This window comes from Aulostomus chinensis, chromosome 16 (genome assembly GCF_037954235.1).
Source record: "Aulostomus chinensis isolate RoL2024-O1b breed Wild chromosome 16, RoL_Achi_v1.0, whole genome shotgun sequence".
Taxonomy (NCBI): Eukaryota; Metazoa; Chordata; class Actinopteri; order Syngnathiformes; family Aulostomidae; genus Aulostomus; species Aulostomus chinensis.
In genome coordinates this window covers 14,692,736-14,714,841 of record NC_141335.1, presented here as the reverse complement: position 1 = coordinate 14,714,841, position 22,106 = coordinate 14,692,736, and the positions used below count along the sequence as shown (strand labels likewise).

At 39.7% G+C, this 22,106-nt stretch overlaps 1 protein-coding gene across 5 annotated transcripts in view; it reads right to left on the bottom strand.

Annotated features, from left to right (window-relative positions):
- ltbp1 (latent transforming growth factor beta binding protein 1) overlaps window positions 1–22,106 on the bottom strand; it is a 133,864-nt gene that overhangs the window by 6,285 nt on the left and 105,473 nt on the right. For all 5 annotated transcript variants that reach the window (XM_086179748.1, XM_086179749.1, XM_086179750.1 and 2 more), the window contains 11 exons: window positions 18,901–19,023; window positions 18,024–18,149; window positions 16,688–16,816; window positions 13,193–13,321; window positions 6,374–6,511; window positions 5,583–5,744; window positions 5,172–5,261; window positions 4,524–4,652; window positions 4,257–4,397; window positions 3,126–3,302; window positions 1,316–1,477 (listed from right to left, as the gene is read on the bottom strand). In XM_086179748.1, the coding sequence (XP_086035874.1) occupies window positions 1,316–1,477; window positions 3,126–3,302; window positions 4,257–4,397; window positions 4,524–4,652; window positions 5,172–5,261; window positions 5,583–5,744; window positions 6,374–6,511; window positions 13,193–13,321; window positions 16,688–16,816; window positions 18,024–18,149; window positions 18,901–19,023 (1,506 nt within the window). The remainder of the gene's footprint in view (window positions 1–1,315; window positions 1,478–3,125; window positions 3,303–4,256; window positions 4,398–4,523; window positions 4,653–5,171; window positions 5,262–5,582; window positions 5,745–6,373; window positions 6,512–13,192; window positions 13,322–16,687; window positions 16,817–18,023; window positions 18,150–18,900; window positions 19,024–22,106) is intronic.

The window sequence follows — 22,106 nt, the reverse complement described above, 5'->3', positions numbered from 1 at the left end:
AAGTAGACTGGGAGACAGAGCCTTCAGCTATCAGGCTCCCCTCCTGGGGAACCGTCTCCCAGTTTCGGTCCGGGATGCAGACACCCTCTCTACCTTTAAGAGCAGACTAAAGACCTTCCTTTTTGATCAGGCTTATCGTTGGGCTGCTTAGGCTGGCCCTACGTATTACTAACTCGTCTTCTTCTCCGGAGCCTTTGGGCTCCCCTCATCCCAGATCCCAGGTGCTGCTGGAGGAGGTTGCAGACCTGAAGAGACTCAAGCTGCCACCCGTAGCTCCACCTGCTCACGTCCCCATCTGTCCAACAGTCTCTTCCCTTTATCACTCTCTTTATCTCTGTCCCACTCTTTCCTTCTGTATATCTATCTTCCTCCATTATCTGTCTCTGTCTCTGTCCTGCTCTCTTTCCCCCGACCAGTCAAAACAGAAGGCCGCACCCATTGAGCCTGGATCTGTTCGACATTCCTGCCTGTTAAAAGGAAGGTTTTCGTTGCCGCTGTTGCAGGATGTGCTTGCTGATGGAGAATTGTTGGGTGTACATTCATTGAAGGAGTGTGGTTCTAGACCTGCTCTACCTGTAAAGTGTCATGAGATAACTTTTTTTGTGATTTGGTGCAATACAAATAAAATTGACTTGACTTGACTTGACTTTAGGGCACTGGATATGACAAATAACATGACTGCAGGTGAAGGGGGAGTATTCAGCTGCTGCAGCTGGAGACCAGTAAATTCTAATACTTCTGTCACTAGATGGCAGCAAAGTTTTGCACAATGACAGCACGTAAACAAGAAGCAGAGCCTGCAGTGATACTAGGTTTAACACCCAACAAAGGTCAGTCTATATGACACTGTGACCTTGTGTTAAAGGGCTTTGTAGGATGTTTCTCTACTGATAGCTTTACACTGAAAACTTTTCATACTGATCATTGATTAAGAATGGTCCCAAAAATCTGTTCCAAATCCTGATGTTATTCTTAATATTCATGAATTAATTCCAATTTTTTAAAATGAGCTTGTGTAATACACTGTATTGCATTAACAGTCTTCCAAAGTCACTTAAATCAATGTCACATGCACATTCAAAAAATTCTTGTACCTCATCATTCAGTTTGGTGTCAAGTGATGCATAATCTACATGCGCACATACTTCTATTGACCTCTATTGACCAAGTTAAATACAAGGTCTCTGTTCCTGAAACCTGAAAACATTCTGAGAGACTAATGTTCCTTCCTGTCCTCTTTATCTGGTCTTAAATATTCCTGTTTCAGCACTGGTATTCTGCTAACCTAGAAGTCACACAAAAAGCAAATACTTACGTTCTTCATTCTCGTAAAAAGGCAGGGCAGCCTGCTCCTCAGGTGATGGTGAGTAGTCAGGGCTCACTTCATACTCATGGACGGGGCCAGCGACAAGGGCATCATGACCATACGGACGCCGCCCACCACCCATAGGAAGGTTACACATGGCTGCATAATCCTCTGAGAGACATAAATCATAAAAAAAACATAAATCCCTAAAAAGATGTTTACACAAAGTGTTTACAACTAATAATTTCACACAAGTTTTTTTTTTTAGTTGGCCCCTTGCCTCATCAGTCAATGCTACTTTGCCGACTGTAGTCTTTTTTAAAGTTAAGTGACTTGGTAGATGCAGGTGGCATGTGGGAAGATATTTTGTAGGCAGTCAATGTTGAGAAAAATGTAATTTAAATATTGAAGTTATTTAAACTTTGTCATTTATGTGTTCATGATGGATATAAAAATATAATTACTATTCACTTGATACTCTACTTCAGATTTTTTCCACCTATAACATTTCCCTGAAAATAAATCTCATTCATCTCTAAAAAAAGTTTTGTGTATATGTGTGTGTGTGTGTGTGTTTGTGTGCGCGCATTTGTCAACACCTGCTCACTAGACTCAATTCAAACTCAATGGCTGTATCATTAGGGGTCTAAGGAAGTCTGTGATCTCATATTTTGGCTCTGTATTATAATATAACTATGTTACTGTACAGTTCAAAATGGGGGGGGGGGGCACTGCTATTTCAGCTACTGAATGGTTTGAACCACCAAGTAAGATGAGCTTGGCCTGTGAAGTTGACTACATTTTCCTGCATGTATCTACAATAAAGACTGGACTAAAAGCGTTCTCCAAATTTCAGGAGAACCTGCCATGACAAGAGAGATACACACAGGGGCTGCTGGGGCTGCTGTAAAGTAAAGATGTAAATTTGTTTGTAACATTAATTGTACTAGCTTCTTTCCACTATCTCTTTCATCCAAAATAAGTTTGTGTGTATATATATATGTGTGTGTGTGTGTGTGTGTGTGTGTGTGTGTGTGTGTGTGTGTGTGTGTGTGTGTGTGTGTGTGTGTGTGTGTGTGCCTGGCAGTAACACATTGTAGGCACACTAATGTGTTTCAGGTCCTACAACTGTCGAGCAAAAACTGATAAAATAACCCATTACAATGTAACTATTTAAAAAACCTTTTTTTTTACATATATCGCTCTGGTGCAGAGGCAGCAACAAATTAGAAGACTCACCTCACAAATGTGTTCAAATGTTTAACTTCATGAATAACGTTTTATCTTTGCAGCAGATCATCAGACTGTCAGTTGTCTTATACTCATCTCTGGGCCATGAGGTGTGTTTATACTCCATCCATCCATCTATTTTCTACTGCTTATCCTGTTAAGCGTTGGGGGGGGGGGGGGGGGGGGCTATCCCAGATGCCTTTGGGCGAGAGGCAGGGTACACCCAGGGCCAACACATATAGACAGACAACCATTCGCTCTCACAGCCACCCATGCAGGCAAAGGGAGAAAATCCAAACTCCACACAGAAAGATCCCATGCTCCAGCCGGGGCTCGAACCCAGAATGTTTACATTTCATCTTTCATTAATCCCATCCAGCTTGTTATAAAGAGTTATGAGGGAAATGACGCCTGCCGAGAAGTTAGACGACGCTCTGTCTCACACTTGAGACACTTGACAGCTTGTTTACATGACTGTGTCAACCCTGGCGAACATGGCTCATCAAACAGAGAATATGCTGACACACAGTCTATCTGGATTTGCACTGATGACATGGTTGGAGCAGTATGTGTGTTGTCTAGAGTGTACCTGTTTTTTTAGGCGGGCACAAGGCACAGTCCATGCCCCAAGCCTCTCCATACAGACAGCAGCACTCTGTGTATGTGGTCTTCCTGTTGGGACCCAGTGGCCGGGTGCATGTCATAGTTTTTGTCACACGCTGCCAGCAGATACCCTGGAAGTCTATCTGCCCCATCTCATGTTGCTCTGCAATCACATACACAAACACGCACAGTTGTATAAGATGAGTCTCCATCCAAATGTTTTAAGCAACTAACAGACAGATACAATTTCATGTTTTCTGTTTACATACAGTAACTGTGTTAAAGCCCATGAAAGTGATACATTTTAAAATCTAACTTCACAAAAAATCATTATTAATTGGTTAATCTTACTCACGTAATGCTTGTTTCGCAATCTTATACAGTATATAATAGTGTATAAATTATTAACCAACTGTTATGAACTAAAGGTTCTTGTATGTAAATGGAGAGATTTTTAAAATTCTTGTACTGGTCTCTCCCCCTGGGTCCTGAAATGTTCCATTTACACAAAAGGCTTCTGATCAGGTCTACCACAAACCCTGTATTTAAATCAACATTTTTGTTTTATAAAAGGGTAGCAATTAAAAAAAATCTTTCCCCTTTCCAAGGTTTAAAAAAAATTGTGGATTATTACTTGTATTGTACACATCTTAGTTTAATTTACAGTTGTAAATCATTTATCACCTCATTTCCAATACAGCACTGTGGAATCTGTATTTGGCAAATTGTGTGCTTTACCACTGCATTGTTAAGTGGCAAACTAGCAAGAGCCGATAGCCTATTCAGTCAAGATGGATAAAAATACAGTTTACAATGCAGGAAATAACACACTTACAACCACTTATTAAGCCTTTATTAGAAACTTGTTGTAAAGTTGTACCAGCAAAACATTCCTTTAAAATAAGTGTAGTGGCTGCACTCTTACTTCTGTAATGCCTATGTTGGTACACTGTACTGCTATTTTAATGTCTTGTGTAAAGTACTGGATAAATGCTGCTACACAAGTATATTTGCTGTTCCTTTTGGAATAAAGCAAAACATTTGTGGTGGAACAAGCTGAAGTTCACATCTCATCAAATGTCTCTTTGATCAAACATGCAAGTAAAAACCTTCTCACCAGCAACCTCAGGAACAAAGACACAGCGGTTACTGTTGGGGTCCAACACCATGGGATGTGTACAGAAACAAATGTATGACCCCTCTGTGTTCAAACACTGTCCACCAACACACACTGACTCATCCAGACACTCATTGATGTCTGCGGGAAAGAAAAGCAAACAGACATTTAACAGAAACATCAGTCAATTTTAGGATTTTCGTCATTTCAGCCACATTAGTATCCACAAATACACGTGTGCGTGCACACACACACACATACACAGACCTCTGCACTCCAGTTTGACGGGGTCATAGTCCTGTCCAGTCTTACAATAACACTCGTAGCTGCCCACATTGTCCAGACAGAAGCCTCCTTTACACACCTCAGGGCCAAACAGTGTACATTCATCTGCATCTGCAAACAGCCAGAAAGTCAATGTTGTTTAATTGCTGTGTTAGAAGTACAATGACTCTCAGGGCTGGAACATGTGGGTCTGCACTTATTGTGTATGCAGCCTTCATATGGGCCAAAAAAGTGCCTCTGCTAACCAGTTCTGTTGAAGTTTAAATCCACAATTTTTTCATAAAACATTAACTTCATGTAGTTTCTGTGTGAGGTAGGAATTTAGATTCTTTTTGGGTGAAAATGGAAAAAACTTCAAATGAAGAAAGCGTTTTTGACAAACACTCTGTTCTGTTAATAAAATGTCATTGTGTCCTCATTTCATGCTTTGAGGAACTTCTGTGTACTCATCAACTCAAACATACAAACTTTAACTATCACAGAAATTTTAGGTAGCGGTATGAAACCAGCAATGTTTTACATGTCTGTCACTCTAATTGCTAATAAATTACTGATTAAAAAAAGGCTTTACAACTTGGCAACTGCTAACAACTGAGTTCCATTTCCATGGTGTCAATGAACTGCTCTTACCTTTGTAGCTGTCAGCAGTGGGAACTCCATACAGCAAATCCTCTCTGGGGATAAAACCTCTTCCAGATGGACACATCTGGTTAAACTGGTCTTAGGGGGTGATGATGCAGAGATGCTCAGTTCATAGCAAGTTATTAGAATGAGTATGACACATATTTCAACCACATTGCTGTATTAGTACATTTTTCCTTTAGCTTTATCAATCAATCTGAAAAGGATGATTCATAAAGGGAAGGCAGATTCAGAATAGCCACAAAACTGTTCAAAGACCTGTCTTTTTTTTCTTTTTTGGTTTTGAAAGCTTCCCACGTGTACAGTTGTCTAAGAAAATTGGACATTTTTTTATTATCTTTATTATGCTGGCAAGCACACTGCATCGCTGAGTGGTTTTAACTTGGACCACAAACTCACCTGTGCCATTGACAGGGCAGGGATGAACCTCACAGTTGTCACCCCAGCCAGCTCCCAAGGTGCAGCAGCACTCTTGCAGGGTAACGTGGCTCGTCAAAACACTCTCACACAAGTTCTCATCATTCAGACGGAAATAGCACTCCTTACGTTCCACAGACGAAGCTGAGGGATGAAGGAAGGGAGGTGGGGGGTTGAATTTCGTGCAAAATGATCTGAGACTTGATGTCATCATGATGCAGACCTGATTATTATGTCTGGACTCCAGCAAAGGAAATCTCTTATTCAATATTGCCACTCCCAACTGTAGATATTAGTAAATCAGTCCTTTCAGAATGTTGCATGCTGGTGTTTTTGACTGGTGACTTTTGTGCCTGGAAAAGCGGACGGTCAGTTTACTTATTTGAAGTCAACTACTGCTTCGGATTATCTCACATCATCTCTAAAGAAAAACTTGTGTTTTATCCTGTGCTTTAGTTCATTATGATGCTGGCGTTTCAGTTTCTATACTCATATGGGTATTTTTACAGAGATCCATTGCTGATTATGTCAATGTTTTGTTTTTTAGCTGTTTTTAGCATTTAACAATTTATGTATTTGTGACATTGGTATACCTCACTTTATATTTAGAAAAACACTGTGGATGCACAATGATGTTACAATCAGAAAAGCTGGATCCATCTGACTCCAGCTGACTGAGGTCTAAAGGGCCACAAGCCAAGATGCTCTTGATTCAACCCCACCAGATAAGTCAAGACCTTTTTTAATGTGTACGAAAGCTGAACAGGGCTCACCTGTGGGGACGGGTTCACACTTGGCAACCATGACATTGTACTCCTGTCCACTGGTACACATGCAGAGGAAGGAACCATCAACATTCACGCACTGGGCTTCCCCACACACACTACTCAGCAGCTCACACTCATTGACATCTGTTGAAGGGGAAAAGACAAAAATGTTGATTATATATATGTATGTATATGTATATATAATATATATATATATATATATATATGTGTATATATATATATATATATATATACATATACATATATATAGTTCATATTTAGTCTAGTGACTTTGAGAACAGTGGATGTAATATAGAATTTTGAAATCCTAGAGAGCACATTTACTTTTCAGTTTCAGAATCATCATAACTTGGCTTGAATCTGATATGGAATTCATTTAGTAAATCATATTGATTGACTGTATATCTTGGATGAGAATGGGGGGGGGGGGGCAGGATGTGTTTGTACATAACAAGACTATTGTTGTGCCTGTTGTTTGAGAGTCTGTGGGTTGTGTGAGATCCCAAACCTCTCTAATTAATCTCTGACTTGGAGTTCTGACTTTGATATTGGGAGTTTAATCTCTGATTATATTACTGGTATTACTAATAGATACCCACACCTCTTTATCCCTTGTTTTCCTTGTTGTTTGAGTAATAATATGGTAATAAATATAATTCTTGTATTAGCCTACTGATTTTCTCCATAAATAAATGTATTTATTTAATGTTAGTTTTTCTAGTTATTTTTCTCATGTAATGAATACTTTTGTGTCAGTCATTATTTTTTTCAGTAATGAGTAGAGGTTATTTTTTTAAAGCACCCTCAGAAAACAAAATAAAACAAAACTATTTTCATCTTTTAAGAACATGTTTGTTCCCACATCCATCACAGCATCAAATTCCACTAACTAAATATTTTCTACCAGACTGAGGCATTTTCTCCTGTTTGACATGAGGAACAAAAACAGCTGGGCATATCTGGGCTGTGACCTGCCTACAAGAGGCTTTCAGGACATTGTAATGTATTGATAGCCCCCTTTTATGGTTATTTTATGTCTCGTATCATTTCTCTTTCAGGGTGGTGTTCCCACTCCAGGTTTGGGGGGAGGTCCTGCCTCAGGTGGAGGAGTTTCAGTATCTTGGGGTCTTGTTCACGAGTGAGGGTAGGATGGAGTGGGAGATTGACAGGTGGATTGGGGCGGCATCTGCAGTGATGCGGGTGCTAAACCAGTCCATCGTGGTAAAGGGGGAGCTTAGCCAAAAGGCGAGGCTCTTGATTGTCTTCCAGGCATGCCCGACTGGTAGGAGGCCTCGAGGACGACCCAGGACACGCTAGAGGGATTATATCTCTCGGCTGGCCTGGGAACGCCTTGGGATTCCCCAAAAGAGCTGGTGGAAGTGGCTGGGGAGAGGACAGTCTGGGCACCCTTGCTGAGGCCGCTGCCCCCGCGATCTGGACCAACCAGATAAGTGGAGGAGGACAACGACAACGATCATTTCTCTTTCAATCTTGATTTTATCTTGTCATTACTCTAATACTGTAGTTGATTCAGTAGCCTAGAGGTTAATGTTTATAAATCATGATCCATGTACTCCAGTTGAGACCAATGATCCAATGGGTTTTACTTTCTTAAAACTTGTTATAGTACTATTCTAGCAGTGCTGTAACATGTTCAACCAGTATCTTCAAATAGGTTGGGAAACAGACTTTTGAGCAGAAAAATGATCACTAGGGTGTCTGAAGCGTAAATAAACTGTATCATAACTACTTTCATGTTTTTAATTACATTATGTACACATCTAATGATGCACCAGGAATATACAGTTGTTGAGATAACCATGTTGCAGTCATATGGTCCTTGCTTTATGTGATGATTTGAATATCCAGAATGCATGACGGTCGACATCCCTACTGTGTTTGGGATTTTTTAAAATGTTAACAGCAGCTGTAAATCTTGCTTTTGCTGACCTCCAAGTTATTTAACATCTGGCCTTGCTGTTGTGATGTCAGTGGCCTCATTACTGAATATGGTTACTGAGGCAACAGCCACACCCAGCAGTAATGCTGGGTTTATAGATTTTCCTCACAGTCTTGGGTCAGCATCTTGATGACCAACAGTGTTTGAGTATCAGCTGGGATGGTGAGGCAGTCTTTTTTCCTTCATGTAGATGTATAATAATGATGATAATGACATTTGCACCCCAGTCAGGTAGGTGTGAAGCAGGAATTCATAGCTCAGTCATCATCATGCTGTCCCTTGCTTGTCATCTGGGGTGGCGTCGTGTGTAGAGCCAATCAGGTTCATCAGGCCTTTCCATTTGGGTCGATCTGGGGTTAGAGACTCTGCTTCCGCCATTGACAGGCCCAGTTGTTGCAGGTCCCGTGTTACAACGTCTATCCATCTGGTACTCCATCCGGCCACTTAACGTTGTGGTACCAAGCAGGAGGCCAAGGGTTGTTGCGTGTGTTCTCGGAGTGTGGTATTGTGGACTCAGTGATGCCATTTTATACCCGCAATTGTGCAAAGTGCTCTGGTATCAAAGCCAATCAATTCTGCCAGCCAGAGTCCTGTTGAGTGGCCAGGTTTCTATCTGTAGTTTGGTTGCTCTGGAGATGGAGTGTTGTTGCCACAGTGGCTTCCAGAGGGCTTTCATTGCACTGGCTCCAGCGCACGTCGCTGGTTAATCTCAGGTCTAAGGTTGGCATTGTTTGTGACCGTTGATCCAAGGTAGGTGAAGGAAGACACAAATTCAACTTCCTCTCCATCTATTTATAGCGGAGGGGGGACTCCATAACCGATGTGTATCAACTTTGTTTTGGCCCAGCTGACCTTTAGGTAGAGTTTGTTGGCTTCCTCCTTGTAGATCCTCAGGCCTTCTTTCAGTTTGGCTAGAGTGGAGTGGAATAGTGCAGTGTTATCTGCATATTCCAAAACTGTGAGGAGGTAGATGGACTCCTGGGCCCCAGGCACAGGCCTGATCCATCAGATGGTCAGTGATGGCTCAGTAGGTAGTTTAATATTCAGCAAGCTTCTCTGGGTTGGGTTTTCTTTGAGCAAGCCACGAAGCCATTAGAGTGCCACAGGGATGAGGTACTTTTTTTAGGCCAACAAAGAAGTAAGGATCACTTGGGTTCCCTGCACCAAAAGCCAACTTTTACAGTAGATGTAATAATAATATCACAATTGCCCAAAATAATCTGTGGTGAAGTTTTGTTTTTTGAAAAGTGATTCAGGGTCTGGAAAGGCTCTCATCTGGAACATTTGCCATGGGGGGAAATCTGCACAGCAGAAGTAAAGTTAATGGATAAAATTATTTTGCTATCAGAGCTGCTTTAAAAAGATTCCTGTGAACAATTCCTCTAAAACCCAACAACATTGCGGGCTGAGGGTGTTTCTTCAAGGGGGAGATGTCTTTTATGTTCTCACTATTATATGGAAAATTTTAATATCAAATCAATGCAAGGAAGCCAAGAGATTTCTCTAAAATAGAATGTTCAGTACAAACTGATGTTCTCTTGTTACAACCCCCTTTTTATGAGATCTAAAGAAATTATTCTGTTACTGATGGTCATAAAAATCAGTAAACTTGGAAAAACACATTTGTAGCATCAGTAGCTCACCCAATTTAAGGTGTTATGAGGCCTACGCTCTTTCCAGAAAGCAATTAGAATTCATATGTTGAATTCGTTGCTGAGGCTGCTGCCCCCACGACTCAGACCCACCGGATAAAGTGGAGGACGACGACAATGACATTGAAATCCTTCAGATCCAGAATTGTGTCATGGAATTGATTTGAACCTTAATCGAGTAATATTCGTGTTTCTAAAACGGATTGTAACTGTGCAAAACATTGCTGCCATCTTACTATCTATCTATCTTTCTATATTTCTATATTTCAGTCTTAAGTATGTCATCCCCCTTGTAACATTGCTGAAAAGTATCATTTGACATCTTACATTAGTTTGCGTTAGAAGGATATTTGGCAAATCTCCATCACCCTATTAGTGGACAGAGAGGGCTTGTGAAAAAGAAGAGATGCAATTCATGAACCATGTTTGGACATCAATCCACGAACATTTTCTCTCAATCTGAAGACAGAGTACCTTGACGGGTTGCTCAACTTTTATAGAGAATACATTTGCTGTAACTGCTGTAATTAAATAGTGGGTTAAACTTAATAACAAAACTGTCACACTGCAGCCTTGCAGATACAAGGCCTCCATGGGGAGAAACAAGAGAGATGATTGAAAGCAGAATCCAAGGGGTGCAGAGAGGGAAACAAGAAGGAGAAGCTTTCAGACAGAGGCAGGATAAAGAGGAGAAACAGGGGAGAGGAAAACAGAGGAAATAGGAAAAATAGGCTGATAAGAGGAGAGGGATGGACGGAAGGGAAGGAAGGCATTCTGAATGGTTAGTGGTACACCACCAGTGTGTGTGTGGGTGTGGGTGTGTGTAAGTGAGTCCATCTGGTCTTGCCACAGTACAGTGATGGCTTGGCAGTTAAGGGAGTAGCTGGCTGGACTGAACTTGGGTGCGACCTTGCAGCACTGCCAAATTGCGGAGGGGAAGTGTGTATATATGTGTATAAAACACTCGCTACACTGAGTCAGAGCACCATGGTAGTTATGCTGGTATTAATTAGCGCTGATACATGGGTTGTTCTTGGAATACTCATGAACTCCTTGACAAACAGCGTTGTTTTATGTAGAAATGACGTGTAACGTTATTTCAATCTAAAGCAGTTGGCAACTGACCCATAATGATTTTAATGTTGTGGGCAAGCAAATGCTAACACTGCCTCCACATAGACATGAGTAGAACTTCAGAAAGATTCTCCCGAGCAATTGTTTGTTATATGTGAGTGCAGCCAAAATCACAGCACAGTTGTGCGTTTGGAAATTTTCAAGACATCACTGCTGCTAATGAAGATTTTTTTTAACGGCTCCAGGCAATAGCATAAGCTACATGAAGTTTCACATGAACAGGCATTGTAATTGCAATTGTAATCGCAAAACAACTGAAGTAAATCCTGAACAACTTTTAAACATACAAAATATACATAATACAACCCAAAAATCTTTCCAAATTGCTGATTTTTTTTAAATTAGTTGTGCATCCAAATAGAACACCAAATTTCATTCCAATTAACATGAATGTGGCAATGGCTTGAAAATGCATAATATCTATTACCTAAGTTGATAATATCTATTACCTAAGTTGATACAGGAGTCTTGTCTTTCTCTGTCTTAGTCATACTTTTTGAAGCTTTTATTGTGATTTCCAGAGCAAATTCCCTTAGGAGCTATAAAGGGTATTTCATTCCATTTCATTTTGAAAACTATTCCTCTCGTGCAAAAGTGTTCACAACACACTCCAGGTATCTTGAGCCTCACCTTTAATCATTTGCAACTGGTTGCAGGTGCTAGACGCCTTTAAAAAAACATGGGAACAGAACCTCCCACACACCAAAAACCCCATATGCGCCACCCTTTTGGATTTTTAAAAAAATTTCAACTCTCTGTTTAACATCATATAAATGTATTGATAGTTCACAGATTTAACAAATTACCATGTTCATTGACCCATGTTATGATCAATTTTGCACATCCTTTTTATCTATTTTTTTAATCTTAGTATTCTATTGAAGACTGAAGATAAACAATGAGATACAAGGGAATTTAATAATGTCAATATTAATGATAGGATCAAAATTTTTGATGGTGTCTCTTACAAATGTGGGGGTGTAAGAGACACCATTAAAAATTTCAGTAAAAAGAAGTTTTTGAGTTTCAAGTGCTGACAAATAGGTGTCTTGAGGGCACAAAAAGTTTTCTTTCTTTCCTGCATTATCCCTATATGACTTCAGAATGCAGAAAGAGCAGCCGTATTTAGCTTTAAGCTAATGGAGACTGATGGCTAACAATATCTTAGTTGTCCAAAAACATGTACTATAATCTAGTTCTTCTTTATCCAGTAGAGTGTGTGTGTGTGCGTGTGTGTGTGTGTGCATGTGTGTGTGTGTTCATGCACACGTGTATGTGTCATCAGTACTTTTGTTAGCTTGTGCCAATCTCAGTGTTGTGCAGTTTCTCTGTATCTATGAATCATCTAGAACAGTTTTTAAATAATAAAGCTAAGGAATACAATGATTATTTTCAGCATTAAAAAAACATACAAATAATCTACTCAGCAAATAGTGTTATTTTAAAATGAATTTTGAATCTAGGTAATGCACCCCAGAAAGCAAAACAACATTTCTGTTGTCAATGTTGTGATGATTTTTATAGTTGGTAATGCAAAACCCCCACATTTTTAATAACCACCAACATACATAAAAAATCAGTAGAAAATGCAGGGAATATATTAAATACTGCATTCTGGCTGCTGAAAATGCAGGTGTTATTAGAAAAAGGAGTGAAAATATGTTACATTTTGTAGAATTTTTACATAATGTGATATGTGTGTGTTGTTACATAATACACTGTAAGGTATTACTTAAATCTTTTCTTAATTGACCAACATGCAACTGCTTAACAAAGTGTCACATTTTGATGTTTATATTAACTATAGCCAAGTTTCAAATACCTGGGTAAAATAATCCCAATGAGGAACTGCTCATAACGCTTGGTCTCAACTGTATAATGCAATGCTCTCTACATGGTCTACACACACAGTGGGAGTTTAACAGCTGTCGCTGGTCATCCCTGTAACTAGATTGTAAGAATGTAATACGACCATTTGGTGGGTTTAAGATTCATATATCGTATGTAAATATAATACTGTAATATCTCAATATACAGATAGCGTACATTAACACTTACCCATACAACCTTGGCCATCTTGGGACTCCTGGTAGCCCTGGTCACAAAGGCATCTGAAGGAACCCAGTCTGTTCTCACAGAAACCATGAGGACTACATAAAGTCTCATTGAGGCCACATTCATCAATATCTGTAGATCAGAGACAAAGGATGTCAATGCTCATTCCTGGATTGACTTGTTTGACGGTACAAATACACCCAGAATGATCAGTCTTATCCTTTTCAGGCCCAGTCTAAATTTATTGATATTTTCATTGTGAAGCACTTTAAACTGCACCATAGTGTATGGTAATTAGATGAACAAATGAATGTTGATCGCACAAATAAACTGGATTGAACTAATCCTCTGTGTTTGTCTGCCATACAGATTAAGGTGAAAATTTAAAGAATACTGACAAATTCAGCCTTTTGAGTTAGACATGCATGCTCACTCGCACACAGACACACACACGCACACACATTAAAACACTCTTAGTCGTCAGTGTAAGCCCCCTGCATAAATCATGAGGCAGAGAGCAACAAATATCCCTCCTTGTCTAGACAGCCAGCTCAAAGGCTTCCGTCTGTTTCTTTTTCTCTTATTTTTTTTCTTTTCTCTCAGGTTTTTTTTTCAGAGGCAGGAAAGGTATTAAAAACAGCTCTGGTAAAGACTCCAAGACTCCTACCACAGTGGAGCAAATAGGAGCAGCATATGTGAAAGAAATTGGAAGCTCTTTTCTTTATATTTTGTATTTAAAGGCAGTGAGAAAACATGGTACAGACATGGACGGAAGGAGAATGAGCCCATGAAGAAAAGGGGAATGAAGGTAGACAAGACAAAAACAAGTGGCTGCAAAAGTGAATCAATCCTAACATAATGATATATCAGCATTTAAATCACATTCATTTTTAATTTATTTTTTACACTCATTTGCACATTGTAATATTGTTAAATGCATTCCTGTTGAATTAATTACACCTAAAAAGCAATCATACAGACCACTTAAAACATGTATTCCACTATATTTTCATTGTCCAAAAACCTTGGGAGAGGGATATGTCTGGACTGATCCACTGCGTGCAGACAAATGAGGCAAAGAAGCAAAGAGGCCAAATAATAGCCTTATGTTCCACGCTGACCTCATCATAGAGGTCAGTGAGGAACATCATGATAACACATGTTGAATTTAGCGTTTGCAGTTTCGCCAGCATTCATCTCCACAACTGCTCACAGAGTGAGGCTCTCACTCGTTATGCCGCTGCCAGGAGTTACGCTCAGTGACTTCGGGGCTAATTTGTGTGCCCACGTTACATGTGATGAGGAGTGAAGATAATAATGCTTAATGTCCTCTTGAGCTAGAGGCAACATAACTGAAACATAATGAGCACATGAAAGTGGCAGAATACAAACCCACATAATTAAGTACTAATACAACCCCCTTAAGTACTGTATTGCACTGGAAATGTTTGGAAGTATTACATGTTAGAGAAAAATCACTGTTGCTATGATGTAATATTTTTCAATGACAATATCTAGTATGTATCTTTTATATCATGTTTTCAGGTAAAATCAGGACTTTATTGAGTTATAGGGTTGAGTCTTTCACTTGCTCTAATGTGTTACAGCTACCTGAAGTATATTCATGATGATCATAAGTTTTAGTATTACCATTTGTGTGTTTGTATGTGCGTCACTGGGGCAGGGGTGGGCTGGCTGTGGTGGGCTAGAGTGGGTAAATAGGTCCAGAGAAATGTTTGAGTTCCAGTCTGTCTTTGGTTAGAGGAGAGGAGCATTTAAATGGTTCCATTTGCGTTGTAACAAAGTGGTTTTGCTGGCATCCTACTCCTACATAACCAACTTTTAGGGGGAAAAAAATCCTCAACAGTGAGAGACATATTTTAACATCCATAAACTTGAATCAAATCTAAATCCCTTAAAATGTCTTATCAAATACATCCAGGTTCTGCCAAGACAGATTGAACAGAAGTTTAATTTACTGAGAATCCAGAGACACATTAGATGTATAATCTTGTAGTTATTCCAACTCCAGATTAGCTGAGCCATTCAACAGCCTAGACAATTTATCACTCCAGGTCTCATTGGACTGCTTACATATAAATGAATGCATCCCAAGTCAGTCTATGGTGGTGTTACAGAGTAAACCAGCCACTGATTTAATGTGCTGTCACTGTCATTGCTTGTTTGTTTTTTTTACATGGTAGCCCCCAAAAAGTGGTATGTCTGCTATTGCAGCTAGGAGGAGCGGATTTAAATATTTCTATGAGAGATCTATTGGCACATGAGCTTAGTGATTCAAACAGGAGGTGACTCCAAAACTCTACGAGTATTCAAACCAAACACTAAAGTATGATAGAGATGATCGTGAAAGCCATATAGTTGGCCAATGTTGCTAGGACCCCCTTTACAGTTTACGTGAAGATCAAAATCTCTTTGACAACAATGATGTTAATGACAGCCAAGTGGCAGTTCTGTGTATGTAACATAATAAAAGAAGAAACCACTGAACACAACTTCAACTGTGTTCATAGTCAGCATATTTGTTGCCCCATGACGGCATGTGTTAGGACAGTCTGTGTTGTATGTATGAATATTTAAAAAATTACTTATCTCTGTTCATTTCATCCTTTCTTAAATTTACTGAATTTGAAAACATTAAAACCAGCACAGGGCAGCACGATGGTGCAGTGGCTAGAACTGTCGCCTCACAGCAAGTAGGTTCTGGTTTCGAGCCCTGGCTTGAGCAAGGGATCTTTCTGTGTGGAGCTTGCCGAAATGACACAAATTATATTCCATTTTATATGCTTAACTGTAATGAGTAATCTACATCATTGGAATTTAAACATTATGTTCAAATAGGATATACTGTTATAATCGGGTGGCACGGTGGTGCGGTGGTTAGTGCTGTCGCCTCACAGCAAAAAAGTTCAGTGTTCTAGCCCTGGCTCGGGCGCAGGTTCTTTCGGTGTGGAGTTTGCATGTTCTCCCTGTGCCTGCGTGTGTTCTCTCTGGGTACTCTGATTTCCTCCCACAGTCCAAAGACATGCAAGAGGGTACTAGGCTAATTGATACTCTAAATTGACCGTAGGTATGAATGTGAGTGTGAATGGTTGTCTGTCTCTATGTGTTGGCCCTGCGATGGACTAGCGACCCGTCCAGGGTGAACCCCGCCTCTTGCCAAAAGGCAGCTGGGATAGGTTCCAGCCCCCCTACGACCCTTAATGGGATAAGTGGTAGAAAATGGATGGATGGATATTTAACATTAATATCACATTATTACTGTGATGGATGGATGGATGGATGGGTGGATGGAGAAACAGCACATAAATGATTAACTGACTGAAATTGTTCAATATTATGAAAATAAAACAATACCTCTATGAATATTATTGGAACTAAAAAATAGAAGTTTATTGCTGAAAGAAAACTTGGATTGTCTCTGCAGTGTGTGTGCGTGCGTGTGTGTGTGCGTGTGTGTGTTTTGCAGTTTCACCCTACCATCGCAAGAGGGTGTGTCGAGGTTGGCAGTGAATCCACTCTCACACACACACAGATAGGATCCTTCTGTGTTGAGACACTCGCCGTGGGGGGAACAGAGCTCCGACTCATCTGCACATTCATCAACATCTGAGAGACAGAATCCCAGTGAGAGTGAGTGTGTGTGTGTTTGTGTGCACCCTCTGATACAAAACAAATAATGAAATATTCCCAATCAACATTTTCCCTGCCGGTTTATGGCAGTCACTGTTTTACTGTTATATTGAAGGGGGCACTATTACAGAAAATAGGTCATCTGAGTTGTGGGATGCAGTGGAAGTAACCTACGAATCTACAATCTAACTATCCTTCTGAATCTCAGATGCTGTAATGTAGCGTCATAAATGAAATGTCATTCATAAGTGCATTCATTTTAATATAGTTGTATTACTGAGATTGCCTTTGACAGTGGATGTTTGTGCACTGCCAAAAACTTCATGTAACAACATTTGCAATTATAGAATACTTTTTTATTTAGGATTCTTATTAAAGTAATTATATCCAAATTATTTGGACAAGGACAATGTTCCATCTCAAATCCATGTATACTGCTTTTGATGTTGTGATGACTAGCAATGTCAATATTAAGCATAGTATAGGTAGAAAAATAGAGAACAATCAAAACTTGGGACATTATCTCACAATGTGAGACAAAGAAAAATGCTGAGCAGCCCTACATCTATTCAGACTCATAGCTTGTTTCTGTGTATATGCCTCTAAAATAAATGTTTTGCTGTTAAACCTATTTTACTCTTGTGCTTACATTTCTAGGCAAGCAATTTTCATTTATGTTTCTATATGCAACACACTCTGACACCAATATGGCTGCAATAATGCTTAAATAGAAGTTGATAAATGCTGTTTAAGCTCACCTTCAGCTCCAACTGTGGATTTCATCTGTGAGACTGCCATGTTGAAAGGGAATTATATAATCTATCAAAATACTGCAGAGGCTTCGCACCTAACAGTTTCTTAATGCACAGAAGTGCATATCATGTTGACCCTTGCCTGTAGGTAGGCCAAACATGTCATGAGTCGGGCTACGAGCAGCCAAGATGAACAGCTGGTCTCACATGAAAACATTGCACCAGATCTACAGGCAGGAGATATTTGAATGAACTAATCATAAATCTTGAGTCTAAACGTCACCTAAAATATTACATAAAGTGACTAATTGAGAGCAAGAATTAAATTGTTCAAATTCTGTCTTGGTAGATTATTCATATGTTGATCTATCCACTTGTGACCAGCTCCTCCAAGACATGTAAACAGAGAAGGAATACCTGCTCCAGCTCACCTCTGCAGCTGGTGCCGTTGATCTGTCTGTATCCTCGGGGGCAGGTACAGCTGTAGGACCCCATGTTGTTAACACACTCCCCAACTGACTCACAGGCACGGGCTTCCTCTAAACACTCGTCCACATCTGCAACATAGGCATATCAGTTGTTTGAGAGGAGGTTTCTCAAAGACACACATTTGAACAGTCTTGCTGCTACTTTTGATTCGATTGGCTTTGGCACAAAACTAATACCACTTCACAACACTAGAGGACGACTGAGAGGGAAGGACAGTTGTAAACTGTAACTGCTTTAAATAAAAGTGAAATAAAAGTCTTCTTCTAAAGAAAATCACACAATCATAAACTTGGTATTCTGTCTGCCCCCTTCAGGCTTGAGGAAAAATGAATGTACAAAGACAACACAAAAAAAAAAACCCAGCATCACATACCACACATTGATATCTGCAACACACTCTGACACCAATACGGCTGCAATAATGGACGGATAGAATTCGATAACTTCCAATCTTCTCTTGTAAGATGTACTTAAATGTTAAGCATTTAATAATTAGATAAATTATTTCTTTTTACACTTTTCAACTGCTTTCCATCCATCCATCCATCCATCCATCCATCCATCCATCCATTCTCTTCCTGTTAAGGGTCGCGGGGGGGTTGCAGCCTATCCCGGGTATGAGGCGGGGTACACCCTGGACAGGTCGCCAGTTGAACTGCTTTCATACTATTTAAATTTTTACGGTAAAATAAGTTCCAAGCAGTTTGTATTTAAAACCAATGTATCATGTGTGCTGTAAAAATGTAACAAAATATTGTTATTGTTATGTATCACAGTTCTTGTGTGTGTGTGTTTGTAGTACTAGAGTATGCACCATACCATCACACTGGTCTCCAGCTGGTGACACCCTGAAGCCTGGCCCACACTGACACTTAAAAGAGCCTTCGGTATTTAGGCAGTGGCCCCTGGTACATACACGCTGATCCTGGCACTCGTCTATATCTGACACATCCAAAAAAATGGACAACATATTACATAAACAAGAATGCAACACTTAAAATCATTGATTTTCCATTTTGCCAAAGATTTACTTTTTTCCTTTACAGTAAATAACTACAAAGTATAATATCTATATCCAAATTTACTGTTGTAACTGCAATATGCGGAAAGTAATGACAAAAATGCTCCTTTAACAATGTTAACAACTGAATGTAGTATTTCCTTTCCAGGTCTATTGTGACTTGTTTTGTTCACATGTATGGTGTTGCAAGCTGGCCTAATTAAATGTTTGACACTTAAATACTTGTGGAAACAGGAAGAGTAACTGGAGTGGTGACTGCCATTTCTGTGGGGTCTTTGTTTTCAATTTGTTTGTGAGTGACCACACTCAACTGTAGACACCGAAATGTCTTCACTTGTTGATCATGTGCAAGATGTCCAACATGACTACAAAATTTCTACTGGACAACCCTGTTGTTCAAGCAAAATAAAGTGTTTAGTAAATATCAAAACCATAATGTCATGACCTAACACATAATTAATTCAGTGACACTGACTTTGGAGTGTTGTGACCACCTCAGTTCCAACAACAGCCCCATCATTCTGAGGGGACACAGCTGATGGTATAAACTTTGGAACAGAGTCAGATGAGATCTAAATCCCCAGAATGACTCAAAGTCAAACACGTGCTGATTTTGAACTCTTGTGGAACCAAAAAGACATAACTAAGAAGGTATCACAGACTTAAAGATAACACAGACTTGGCTTATTAGTCTATAAAGAAAAGGGGCCGATTCAAGATTCAATTATTACATCATTCAACAATGGTTGAACAGAGTAAGTCTGAGGTCCATGTAGCTCTAAGCTATTAAAGATACAGATGTTTGAATAAATAATGAATGAAAATGAGTTCTTTTTGGGAAGGAGGGGTAAAGAGTCTAACAGTTTGTAGGCTGGAGGTACAGCAAAAGAGACTTATGTATCTGGGATTGATTTTATTTCATTACCATTTAACAACAAATTATCAGTAATTAGGTCATCATGGGAAAAAAAATAAATAAAAAAATAGAAAAGTGACTGGCCAGTGTCTTCTGCCAGGCAACTTGTCAGTTTCTCTTTTTGTCATCAGTGTATTAAATTGCATTGCATTCCTATCTGTTATGTGGTACTCAGGTCCTTGTTGGAGGAGTCGTGTTGAATAATTTGTGGTTAAAGGTGTGTTTTAAGACTTATTTTGATGCTGCACTCCCTCTTGCAGCTCATTCAGATTGCGTCCATGGTGGTGAGCATCTAATTGGCATGAATCATGACAGTACAAAAAAATCTATATTTCAGGTTCAACAGCAGGCAGATGACATGTATATATGTCACCTGCCTTGTCACGTAAACATACATGTTTGAGTGAGAAAGTATTGCGTCAGAAATGTTTATATGTTCATTAGTTGTTGGTGTAAATCCTTCATCACTGATCGGTTTCTTTATTCCTCATTGCTGTGACAGGTTACCCCTGATTCCTTGTTTTGGCCATGAGCCTTAAAATAAACAGATGCCCTAATTAATACAAGCTTTTTAAGCAAGCAAGAAATTCATAAATAATGTAGTGCATACTAGAGTAGATCATTCATTTCTGGTGAATTGGAAAGGCTGATCCAAGTTTAGTTTCTGTCAGTATGAGCAAACACTGCAAAACAAAATACATGAAGAGATAACACAATGGTGTGATAAGACCAGCAGGTGGGAAAGATATGGAGCTACTTAACATTCACTTCTCCCACATGCAATCAAAAACACTTGGCAGTGTCATTCAAACATCTGTGAGCTTGGTTAAAAAAAAAAAGGCCTCTTCAACTTGGGCTAATTATTTCCTCTCAGCGCCACCAACATTCCCTGCCACCCCACTGTGGCTTGGCCTGTCTGCACAATGTGTGCAATGTGTGTGTGTGTGTGTGTGTGTGTGTGTGTGTGTGTGTGTGTGTGTGCGTGTGCGTGTGTGTGTGTGTGTGTGAGTGTGTGTGTAGGAACAGCAAACTACAGAAGAAAGCAAAGAAGAGATTGACACACCTTTGGTTTCTGGCGGGAAAAAAAAATACCACTTCCAGGAAAACATGGGCCCACTATGTGTTCTTTGGAAGGGTTCATTGGTTTTACTGCTTGATTGGAGGGATATTCTATTCTACATGCATTTCCTGGCTGGTTTTCTATGGCTTTTTAATGGGTAGACATTACACACTTTTGAGGTTACGATGTAATCCAACTATTCCAACAAGGGTACATACAATTTCAAGTCCAAACGGCTGAGACTCTAACCCTGTGCACACCTGCCATTAAGATCTATCCTGATGTGACCTGACCACAAGTGGACGGCTCTGTTGAGTGTGTTCACGCTTTGCTTTAAAATGTGTCTCCATGTGTCTCCAAAAAAAAATTGTGTCCACATGTGTCACCTGCAATCAGATTTCCCTTCCCAATCTGTTTGAAAATGAAAAACTACATTATTTCTGTTTGCAACATTCTTGGTAGCGTATTTACCTGTGGCACTTTTCTATTCATTACAAGTAGCGCACATGGGTTTTTCACTCAAATCACGCTTTGATGAAACATGTTTATTTGTTCCTCTGGATCCTGTGGATCAACACATCCATTCAGTATATCACTGACATTTTTCCTACAAAAGGACTTACTGGCTTCTTTTATGATGAGTGGTGTTTGAACAAAGAGAGAGAGAGAGAGAGAGAGAGAGATCAGCTGATGGGCTAGAGATATTAGCTCTTTCTAAGAGAGTAAAAAATACTTTCCCAATCAGTCAGAATTTAAAAGCAGAGAGAAAAATCCCAACAATACAGGACATTTCTGTTTCTCCACAGCTCCAAATCAGCCAAAGCACCCAAGATGTTTGATGCAGATACAAAAGGTGTCTATGGGCTTTTCACATGATCAGGCATCGCAATCATGTGCAGCCGTTTGCATGCTGATAAGTAAATATTTCTGCTTAAACAATTCCATCTTTGGCTGAAGTATTGCTATGTTGGCTCCCTTCTTAGAAGTCAACAAAGCTCCCCCATCAGCTGAACTCTTGCTCTTTACAA